General features: G+C 44.6%; 1 protein-coding gene across 1 annotated transcript in view; it reads left to right on the forward strand.

The window, feature by feature from the left end:
• The window catches only part of SUGCT (succinyl-CoA:glutarate-CoA transferase), a 585,759-nt gene that overhangs the window by 44,833 nt on the left and 528,798 nt on the right, over positions 1-12,128 (forward strand). The window contains exon 8 of the mRNA XM_074199070.1: positions 9,774-9,917. Coding sequence (XP_074055171.1) covers positions 9,774-9,917 — 144 coding nt within the window. The remainder of the gene's footprint in view (positions 1-9,773; positions 9,918-12,128) is intronic.

A 12,128-nucleotide genomic window follows, 5' to 3' on the forward strand; every position in this document is an offset into this window, starting at 1 on the left:
ATTCATATATCATAACTTGTTCAGCCAGGGGGTGAGGGGCCATTATTGTTGTTTGTTGCTCTCAAAAATGACCAGTGACATCACTCAGAGAGTGGTTGAATGAACACTTAGAGACTTTTCGATCAGGATTACCCAGAACCAGCCTGGGCTGATTGAGAATGGGTCTTTCCAGAGTAAGCTCATTTCCTTTTTTGGACAGGGTTCCTAGAAGGCAGATCAGGGAAGTGCTATTGGTCAGAGAACTGGAAGGGACATCCAGATGTCTCTGAGCAACCTCTTCACTTCTCAGATGTTGGCACATCCCCATGTGGCATAGACTTCACTGGATTAGGAAGGTGGGATTTGAACTCAGCCTTTTTGACACTTAAATTTTCAATGAGACAGTTAATACAGCCTCTTGCTATATCCTCATTGATTAGATAATAGGTAAAAAGTAATAACTTATTATATGTCAGATTTTATACTAAGCTCTTGAGATATAAAGAGAAGCAAACAATTCCTACCCTCAAGACTTATACTCTAAAGTGGTAGGACAGTGCGGGGTGCAAGAGAAGGGAGCAGCACCCCCCAATAAAACCCACAGCCAGGACTAGTCCTGTGGAATCAAAACCAGGCAGGGCAGAAATGCAAAAGGGTACAAACCCCTGTGGAGGTTTGGGGCCCTGACCACAGGTTAAGGAAGAACAGCTTGGGAATAGCGAGGAGCAGCTTGGCAGGTCCTGGCTTGCCCTGCCCACCAGCAGCAGGGAAAGCTTTCTGAAATGTTTATCAAAGAGCAGTTCCCTCTGCTGGTCAAGGGCAACTGGGCGTCATAGTGGATAGAGCCCTGGGTCTGGAGTTAGGAAGTCAAATTCAGCCTTAGACATTTACTGACCATGTGACCTTAGACAAGTCACCTCATTTCGATTTGTCTCAGTTTCCTCAACTGTAAAATGGCAGGTAATATATATTGATTTCACAGGGGTTTTATGAAGATCAAATGAGACAATATTTGTATAGCACCTTGCACAGTGTCTGCAATGTGTTAGGAGCCTAATTGTTCTGGTACATGGTAGGTGTTTAATAAATGCTTGTTCTGGCACACGATAGGAGCTTCATACGTTTGCTCTGGCTTATGATAGGAGTTTAATCTGTGCTTGTGCCTTCCCCCATCTTGAGATGACTTTTTAGTAGTGCTACTCCCATAGGGATAGGCCATCTGCTCTCCCCTTCCCCTCTCCCCCCATTGAAACATGGAGCAGAGTTTCTCTAGGAAATCCTGTGGATTTAAGCTACCAGCCCCAGACTGGGAGAGATGGTTGAAAGTCAGGGAGAGAAAGGTGCCACCTATACCATCTTTCCAAATCCAGACTTGAATTTTTACACTTTAGGTTTTTCCAGTTTTTTAGCAGACTTCTCTGGGCTTTTTAGAGCAGAATTAGGCCAGACTGCTGTGGGGGGTGGGGGGACACACACACACACCTTGCCAAGTTCACTGGGGAATCCTTAGGCAGGAGGACCCCACCTGTGGTCACTCTCTGATGGGAGCTGGCAGCCCAGGCAGCTGTGGGAGGATTGGGCAGTGTTGGGTGGTGGTCCCTGTCCCTGGTCAGAGAACATCTGTGCTACTGTGGCCAGTTATCCTCCTGGCTTACTTGGGGAAGGTCATGGTCACCTAAGTGTAGTTGGGACCATGGGCCCCAACTTGAGAAATGCCAGTAGCTGCCTCTTATTTCCAAGATCAAATATGGCTCTTCAAGAACCTCAGCTTGGCACTTCCTGCCTTCTGCAACCTTTCTATCCTCATTATTCTATCCTTCCATCATTCCTTGTAGTCAACAACCTTGATAAACTGACCTCTCTTTGCCTTTGCTCCCTCCTCCTCTGGTCACCTCTGGCCTACCCTGATGCCCCAGCACTAGGGCCTTTTTCCTCCGTAAAGTTCACCTTAAATTTATTTTCTGTGTGCTGATTGATAGATTTCTTGTCTCCACTTAGAGAATGGAAGCCCCAGGGGAGCAGAAATGGCTTCATTTTTGTCCTTGTTTTCCCAGAACACAACATAAAGGGAGATTTCCTTGCACTAGGGAACTCCTAAATGAGGAAGCACCCTTCACCAGTGCAGGTTGACACTTTCCTTACAGTAAATATTAAGTGCTTTTTGATCTACTGATTCACTTTGATAATCAGGAATGGGCTCAGAGGAGGGAGACAGAGGTCTCAAAGCCATGCCATAGGGCCAATTTTGAAAGGGTTGGAGAAGAAAAGATAGAGTCCCAAGATAGGTCTAAAGATAGATGTAGTTATATAGATAGATCTGTTTTTTTAAATGCAAAGTATTCTCCTGGAGAAATCAATGATCATCATGTGGATTAGATTGGCTCTGCTTTGATTGGGCCCCAGAGACTTCATGAGATGGAATTGCACATTTCCATAGTAGATGGAAGCAATGCTTCCGCATCACTAGAACTGCCCCCCAAGTGACCTGGGCTTCCCTGGGAGATGGTGGGGCTCCCTTCATCCTGGGACATTAAATGAAGGCAGAGGACCGCTTCATGGCTATGTGATAGCAGGGATTTCTGCTCAGATATGTTTGGGATTAGCCTGGCACCAAGGTCCTGTCCATCCCTAAGAGACTGGGATTCTTGGGAGGGTTGGCATTCTAAGGAAGATTTTCCTATACCCCTTCCCCCATTCCTCGTGCAGACCCCATCTGTCAGCTGCCCACTTGCCTCTCCCTCCCCATCTTACCCTTCCTGATCCTTTTTTAAACTCCTCAACCCTTAAATTTTGCAGGCTCCAGTTTTTATGGCCTCTGGGGATTTGGGGGATCTAGAATTCACTTAGCAAAACTAGCCAAAATGCTGGTCCAGGTGATGGATGGGTCCTTGTTTCTTTCTGGATGAATGACCCACAAGACCAAACTCTTTTAAACCTGGAAGGGGGAAGAGGGCCTATTTACCCACTTTCCCCCGAGTCTTATCAAGGGCTTGTAGTCTGGCTTTGTACCTACTGAACCCAGAATTGGATCAGAATTAGGCCAGACTCGGGGGGGCTCATTGCCCACCTCCTATAGAGGCTGGTGGGGGCCTGGCTGGCTGGGCTCATTGCCCATTTTCTGTAGAGGCTGGGGCAGTGCCTGGCCATGCATGTGACAGTCAGGGTGCTGCTCTAGGTGTTGCAGTGAAGGGCTCGACCTTTGGATGGACCATTCACTTGGGTTAGGATCAGAGCATTATGTTCAGTTTGGTTCACAACATTTCCAAAATCAGGGAGCTTAGAGAAGATCCTGAGCAGAATGACTGAAATTGGTTGACAGAAAAAAGACCCATGAAGCCTTCAAGGATTCTTTTTTTAAATTTTATTTAAGGCAGTGGGGTTAAGTGACTTGCTCAAGGCCACACAGGTAATTATTAAGTGTCTGAGGCTGGATTTGAATTCAGGTACTCCTGACTCCAGGGCTGGTGCTCTTTCCACTGCACCACCTAGCCACCCCACCAGCTAGGCAATTATTAAGTATCTGAGGCTGGATTTGAACTTAGGTCCTCCTGACTCCAGGACTGGTACTCTATCCACTGTGCCACCTAGCTTTCCCTCCTTTGAGGATTCTTAACCCAGGATCAGTGAACTTGTGTGTTCTGGGATTTTCCCAAGAGGATTTCAGCATAACTGACATCCTTCATAACCATCTATACTTCCTTTTATTCACTCAAAAACCATGCTTTGGCAAAGTGATCCATGGAAGGATAATTACACAAAGATGGGGAAGTTTCAGATCTGCCCAAAGGCTGAGGGACTGGATTATTCAGTTCAGGGTAGACGCAGAGAGAACTTGATTCCTATCTTTAATTTAATTACAGGCATATTGTGGAGCAATTTCCTTGTGTTTGAGGGAAGCCACTTAAAGAGAAGACATGTTGTTTGGACCTGACAGAGAACCCCTTGACCATCAAAGAGGGTAGTGGGGATTCTCTGGTGACCTGCAAGAGAAGAAGTGCCAAGGAGCCAAGAAAGACCAGTTGTTTTCTGAAGCACAGGGGAATTGCAGAGTCAAATAGAAAGGCTTAGGGCTTTCCCAGGAGATTGGGTGGGTCTGGGGGGGGGGGGCGTTGTTAAGTGAGTTAAAAGAAATATTTACTTGGAGAGGTAGTTGGTCAAAGGAGGCTGTCCTCACCCACCCATAGAAGTGGTTGGAGACCTAGGGTGCCTCCCTGTTAGGATCTGGACATGCTCCCCAGAGCCAGTTCTGTAGAGCTCAAGTAGGAAGACCAAAGCAGAGACCCCTGGTTCAAATGCTGCCTCTTCTTTGTGACTTAGGTACATTATTTCACCTCTCTGGGCCTTAGCTTTCCATCTGTAGAAATTGGGAATTGGACCAGATGGCATCTTAGGTCCCTTCCAGCTCCAGTTCTAGGATCCTGTGTGTGACCTTGGATGAATCATTTTGGTTTCAGTGGCCTCAGTTTCCTTCACCATAAAATGTCATTGTTGGACTAGGTGGCCAGGTCTTAAACTGTGAGCGTAGCTCTTCCTTCCTTCCATGATGATCATTGAAGTCAACCTTCACTTTAGAACATTTTCAAAGTTGTAATCCTGCCTTGACAAAGCCAGACATGCTCCAGATGATTCATGTGAAGACAGTGGCAGGAGTCCATAAGCCTTGTGAAGATCTACCTGGCTGGTCCATAGATGGAGAGAACACAGATGCAGGTGGGCTGAAGCCACTGTCATCACATCAGGAGACAGCTTGGGAGGCCCTCTCAAGACTAGCATTGACGCTGATGGACTATAGTTCTGTCCCAAGATAAAAGGGAGAATGAGACAGCCGGGTGGTTCGGTGGCCTGAGCTCTGGACCCAGTCAGGAAGACCTGAGTTTAAATCAGGCCTTGGACCTTTCCCAACTTGTGACCCCTGGACAAGTTACTTCACCTCTCTCTGCCTCAATTTCCTCATCTTTAAATGGGGATGGCAGAATTCTTGTGAGTCTCATGAGGTCATATTTGTCATATGCTCATTGCCTCCCCCTTTCCTTCTCTAAGGGACAGAATCTGAGAGCTGGAAAGGACTTTAGAATCCGTCTAGTTCACCCTAGACTTGGCCACACCTACTTTCTATAAATGCCTGACAAGGGTCAGGAACAGCACATTTAGACTCTAGCTCAAGAAACAAACCAAAGATGAGAGCCATCCATAAATAAAATGGACTGCCTTGAGGGTGGGTCCTCTCTTTTGGAGGACTTTAAGCAGTTGGCTCTATGCTGGGGCTCCTTGGTCACTCAGCCCTCCAATTCCATGACTGAGTTGACACCATCTTCCCACATTGGAAGGAAGCTGTCTTGTTCTCTCTGTTTTCTCTTCTTTAGACTTCCTCCAGCTGATTACCCCAGCATAGACTCAAGACCCTTCCCCATCTCTGTTGCTCTCTTTGAATGCTCTCCAGTTTAGCCATGCCCTCCCTTTAATGTGGCAGCTGGTGCTGATTGCAGAGCTCCAACTACATCTGAGGAATTTGGCAGATGATCCCTCTAAATGTGCTGGAAAATTTGATTAGTTTTTTGTCAGCTCCTTTTTCAGATGATCTGTGATCTAGCCGCACTGTCCCTATCTTGAACTAGTGGAGTTAATGTTTGAAAGCCAAATGGGGACCTTTGTAGTGACTGCTAGTCAAGGTTATTTTATTTTTAATTAAATTTAGTTTTTCCTACCTTCTTTCAGTCACATTGAGAAAGGAAAAAAAAGAAACAGACCCTTTATAATAAATGTACATATCTAAGCAAAACCAATCACCACATTGACCATGTCCAGAATCATGTATCTCAGCCCTGTGTAGGGAGGTGAGGAGCCTTGCTCCTCTGGAATCATGGTTGGTCATTGGAACTACGTCTTTCAAGACTTTTTTTTTTATCATATTAAAGGAATTGTAGTTCTGGTGTGGCTCATGAAAATCTTTTTGAATGTGGGCACTGCTATCCAGGATATTTATCTCGTCTGCCCTGTTTTTATTGAGAGTGACATCTAGCCAAGCCATTGATAAAGTTAACATTTAACAGCACAAGGCTAGAACTGAGCAAATCTGGGAAAAAACTTTCTCCTTTCAGGGCTATAAAATAAGGCTGTGCTTCATTCTGTAAAGTCAGATTAGATCAGAATCCTCATAAACTCACCAGGGAGGAAATTAGAAAGATCACTTGGGTATAAGAAGGAAATCCTCCTTGTTAATATGATAACCCAAGTATTCGATTCAGCAAGCATTTATTAAGCTCCTATTGTCTACTGAGGAATGTGCTATGCCTGGGGTACACAAAGCCAAATGTGAAATAGTCTGTCTTCTCAAGGAGCTTACATTCTACTAAATAAGAGGATTATGAGGGGCTAGCAGAGTCAAAGGGCAGGAAAGGCTCTTAAGGGTAATCTAATAGGAAGGGCCCCTTGTTTGAACTCTGACTCTGCCAGGAATGATCTGTTTAGGCCTGAGCAAATCACACTACCTCTGGGGGTCCTGGTTTCCTCATCTTTAGATTGAAGGGTTCAGATAAGCGAAGTCTTTAGGGTCTCTTTCAGCTATGGGTCCAGTGAAGCCATCTAGCTAATCCTGTGGCCAACTTTATTAGACATGGGCACTGGACTCTTATTTTCTGTGAAGACCCGGGGTTCATCCAGCGGCCACTTGGACAGCTCCTTGAGCTATGAATGTCACAGGGACTAGTCTTCTGGCACAGGGAAGGGCTGCCAAGTGTGGCTGTTGTGAAGCCTGCAGCTACTAATAGTGGAGCCTTAGCTCTGACTGCTGTTCTACCTTCCCTTTAGACAGGGAGGGGATGGGGGGCCATCCTTTGGTGAGCTCTCTGGGGAAGAAGGCAAATAGAAGACAGGAGCTTGGCCCACTGCTTCTGACTTCAGCTCCTCAAAGACACTATCACTCCCCAAGCGGCGACTAGAAACTTCTCAGTTTGAAGGGCCTGTGATGGTGTAGCAGGGTGGTTTGGGGCCCTCTCTACCCCATGGGAAGGACTTCAAAGGTATTCTGAGGGAACCACTTTGGCCAGCTTTGGTGAGTTCCCAAGGAGTCAAGGGAAGAAAAAAGTCTAAGTTTATAGCTTTCAGAAGGGCTAGGAAGACAGTGTGGATGCAGGGAGCTACTATCACTGGAGGCTGATGTGTTTGACAGCAGCCCCTCCCTCCAAGCCAGTCCTGCCCCTGGATCCTGAAATGTGGGAATGGGGGAACATCCAGTAAGCTCACACAGCTCTTGGTCCTGCCCTCCAATGGTCATTGAAGAATGAAGCAATCACCAGTCCCTTGGCTCCCACTTCACTCCCTTCTCGGCCATGCACGGTTCTGTTCCTGGGGAGCAGTAGGGTATCTCCCATGATGAAGCCACAGACTTGACTTCCTAGCTTTTCCAGAGTGTCAGCTTCCTGGTGGGCCAGAAAGCAGGGGAGTACCTTATTCAGTTCTCAGAATGGATGCCCTTTCTCCTTGAACCCTTTCACTTTGCTGCTAATGTATAGAACATACGTTTTCTTTTACTTTTTAAATTTTTTTAAGGCAGTGGGGTTAAGTGACTTGCCCAAGGTCACACAGCTACGCAATTATTAAGTGTCTGAGGTTGGATTTGAACTCAGGTCCTCCTGACTCCAGGGCCAGTGCTCTGTCTACTGCTCACCTAGCTGCCCCAGAACATACATTTTCTACTAGTCTGACCACTGGCAAGAAATATATTTAATTTGCTCTCATTAAAAACCAAATTCAAAATACCCCTCTATTTATTGATGACCTTTGTTTTTTTCTGCCATTGAACTTTCCCTAGTAAAAGAAAAACTATAAAGGAAAAGGACCAATCCTGGGGTCTACGCAACACTCCACCTTTACCTTCCATTCTCTGCTGAGATGAGGGAGGTGTCTTCCATCCCCTGTTCTCTAGAACCAACCCCCTCCTCTTCCAGGCTCCTCTCTCTCCCTTCCCCCCATCTCTGTCTCTTGTCTTCTCTGACTACCTTCAAATCTCACCTGTTACAGGAAGCTTTTCCCAGGGATTATCTCCAATTTACCCTGTAGGTAGGGCCTGTAGGGCCTAATTGTTTTCAGGTGGTCTCTAGCCTGAACCGTGAAATCCTTGAGAACAGGAACTGTTTTGAAATTTCTTTGGATTTCCAGTGCTGAACAAACAGTAGGTGTTTAATAGATGTTTGTTAATCAACTGATTGATAGTCACAATTAAGAAGTGGGTTGTATTTGGTACTCTTTTCTTTGACATTATTGTCCTCAAGGTTCTAATTGTTTTGTATAAATCCATATAGATCTTCCCTGAGTCACGGAATTGGAGATTTGGAGGAGACCATGATAACTATATAGTCTATCTCAAGACCTAGAGATAGCCTCTCTGATGTACAAGACAGAGTGGTGGTTCAGCCTCCTCTAAGACACTTTCAAGAAGGGGAAGGCACTTTCTCCTAAGCCAGCCCATTCCCCTTTGACTGGCTCATGCTTTGCTGATTCTTTACTTCCCTTTCCTCTCATTTTCTGAGAAAAATCCCCTGAATAATCTTTTATGCTAACATTTATTAAGCAAACATTAGTTAAGTGATCACCAGAGAGCAGGTGCTCCGGATACAAAGATAAAAGAAGACAAAGGAGCTTCCCTGTACTAGAAGCAATGTTAGCGGTCTAGAAAATGAAAAATTAAGAGCATACAAAGGAATTTCCATGAGAAGGACCCAGTGACAGGCAGGCAGTCAAGAGAGGCTTCTTGGAGAAAATGACCCTTGAGCTGAATTTGGAAGGAATCGAGGGATCCTATTAGATGGTCTGAATGGTTAGGTGGTAACAAGACCTGGATATGGAGACACCTGAGATGTTGTCCCATGCACCTGGAGATTCTCTGCTCACCTATCACAGCTCAGTAGCCTGGGAAGGACCCTGGAATACAAGGGGCAGTTGATAAAAGAGGCCTGGGCAGTGAGGTGTAGCTGTAGGAAAGGTTGAAAGGATGGATTCAGAGAAACCTCAAAAGACTGGTGAAAACTGATGCCCATAATCAGGAGAACAATTTGTACAATAACCACAATACTGTGAGACAAACAACTTTGAAAGACTAGGACCTTGATCAGTGCAATGACAACACAAAGACAACCATGATTTCAGGAAGAAGGAACCATGATGCTGTTCTCCTGATAGATGTGTTGGGCTCAGGGTGCACATTGAGATCTCTGGTTTTTGGACATGACCAATTTGGGAGTTTGTTTGAATAGACTATAAATAGCTGTCTCACAGTTTTCTCTTTTTTTATGTGGGGGTTGTTGGAATAGAGAGACAATAAATTTTTATTACTTGAAAAAAATTTAAAGAAACAAAATATATGGTATCCATCACAGGCAGTTACTGATATTCATGGAGGGAAATATCATTTGAGAGCTGGGTATATAGAGGAGAGAAGGCTGGCATTGAAACCAGAATACCTGGGGTTGGATATTAATTCAGTTGAAAATGATTTTCAATAGAAGCAATGCAACATGTTTTTGAATATATTTAAGACATTCTTTTTGTTTGTTTTTTAAATTTTTTATTTATTTAAGGCAATGAAGTGACTTGCCCAAAATCACACAGCTAGGTAATTATTAAGTGTCTGAGGCCACATTTGAACTCAGGTCCTTCTGACTCCAGAGCCAGTGCTCTATCCACTGTGCTACCCAGCTGCCCTTTATTTAAGACATTCTAAGTGACTCTTAAATTCCATCTCATGATGCCATGATCAGGAATGTTATTTATACTCTACCCTCCTCTTCCCTCATCAGGATGGAGATCCAGTTCGTCCAGGGGTTGCCATGACAGATCTTGCCACTGGGTTGTACTCATATGGAGCCATCATGGCTGGGCTTTTGCAAAGACACAAAACAGGGAGAGGTATCTACATTGACTGCAACTTGCTGTCATCTCAGGTAGGAGCCAAGCAACAATGTGATATTCATAGAATGGTCTAAAGGGAATGGCCAGGTTCTCTTTCCTTATACCAAGTCATTTCATCCCCCAGACTCTAGGGAGGGACATTTTCTTTTGTTGTGGTGGATTTTGTCATACTGAACATTGTTTGAAATACTTAGGCTTTTGGCCAGGACTTGAAAGGAGTTATTTCCAACAGTGAGGAGTGGAAACATAAATGGGCTGTGGCCATTGGGTGGATTTTCATTGTCAAAAGTATTTTTTGGTAATTATTACCAGGGTAGATTTTCTCTTCTTCCCGAGATGGGAGACAGTTGTTATGTGTTTGAGGCTCAGCCACCCTCTCTTCCAATTACAAGGTCCTTGGTTAACAAGGTATTTGTTTTTATTGAACTCTTGGTCATTTGGGGACCTGCATGGGCTTAGTTTGCTAATAGCTGAGTATCAGGAGTGAAGGGCACCATGGACAGAGCTCTGGGCTCGAGTTGGGGAGAGAGTTCAAATCCAGACTCAGATATTGATTGTGAGACTTGGGTCATTGCCTCACTTCTGTTTGACTGTTTCCTCATCTCTAAAATGGAGAAAAATGACAACACTTACTCCCAAGACGTTCAAATGAGACACCATAGGTGCTTAATAATTGTTTCTTCCTTCTTTCCTACAAGGAGAGACCAGGGAAGGGCCTTGGCATTCATCCCAGGACAAGCCTGGCTCCAGCCTTGGCTGCTGGCTCTTCTTGGTTGTAGACTCTCCGAGAAGCACTTCACAACCCCCCCCCCCAAAGTTAGCTCTTGGGTGTATTTCATGTGTTTTTCACTGGGAGCTTCAAGTCCACCCTCCCAAGGGAGAGCAAAATAAAATTTAATTTGTGAGAGGAGGCATTTTACTGTGGGAAAACTGCTTTATGGGCGCTGGGGGCTGCAACTTGGAATGTCCAAATCGAATACCAAACATGGGCAAATCGCAAACCGAGGAGCACAGTTCTGAGGTCTTTCTTTCAATGATTGGAAAATATTGTGAAGGTCATGTTACTACAAAAAAAAAAAAAAAGAAAGAAAAATAGGTAACAAGAAAATTTAGAGGTTTGTAATTGCTGAGTGGGGGTAGACTCTGGAGTCTGAGGAGATGAGTTCAAATGTTGTATTCTTTTTACTTGTTCTGTTAATCTGATGTCATCCATCTGATTTCTCTGGGCACTAGTTCCTTCATATTAAAGGGAGATGATTCCATGTTTGACTTTGGGGTCCCTTACTGTGTTAGAGTTATGATCTCTAAACCCAAATAGAAAGCCTATTAAAGAAAGTTTCCTGAACTCTTTTCCCTTTCAAGGTAGTTAAATTATAGAATCATGATTTATCAGAGGTGAACAGGACCTCGTTGAGCTGAAGCCCCCCAGCCTTGAAGTGGGAGGATACAGTATACAGTAGGCAGCCCAAGGTTGACCTTGGAATCATAAAGACTTGAATTCAAATCCTACCTCTGAGCTATACTCTAGGACTCAGGGTCTCAGGCAATTTACCAAGACCCTTAATTATAGAGCAGTTGGCATCTGCATGTGGAGAATGGACATGAAAACCTTTTTTTTTTTTTGAGCTACAATCTCAAAAACTCACAGAGATGTAGATTTTGAATTGGGAGTAAACATAGAGTAGATGACTCTAATTCAACCAGCTCATTTTACAGATGAGAAAACTGAGTCCCAGCAAGGTCCAGGGGGCTTCCCAGGGTCACCCAAGGAGTACGGGGTGAGGTTTGAACTCTGGCTCCTCTCATTTGAATTTCAGCTGAGACAGGCCAGAACCTGTGTGACCTTCATTGAATCACAATCTCTCAGGACATTTGTTTCTTCTCTTGTAGAAGGAGAGCCTGGGGTATTATTATATTTATTAATAATATAAATATATGAAATGCAGCCCTTCTAGGGCTGAACCCACTGTGTTGATTGGAATGGAACAGGATGTTATTGCCTTGTTAGTAATGATGCCTAGGAAGAAGCCGGAAAAATACAGAAAGACGTGAACGTTGAAGAGGGGAAATTTGCCAGTTCAGAAAAACACCGTAAACAATTCCTTTCTGCCTCAGATTCGAGTGTGGAGTTCATCATGCTGGGGGTGGCCAGCCCCCTTTGAGACCTCCTTATCAGACCACCCACTTGGTTCAAGCAATATTCAATACAAGAAAAATATACACAGTGTAAATGAAAAGAGCAG

The sequence above is a fragment of the Macrotis lagotis genome, chromosome 8 (genome assembly GCF_037893015.1).
Source record: "Macrotis lagotis isolate mMagLag1 chromosome 8, bilby.v1.9.chrom.fasta, whole genome shotgun sequence".
NCBI classification, from domain to species: domain Eukaryota; kingdom Metazoa; phylum Chordata; class Mammalia; order Peramelemorphia; family Peramelidae; genus Macrotis; species Macrotis lagotis.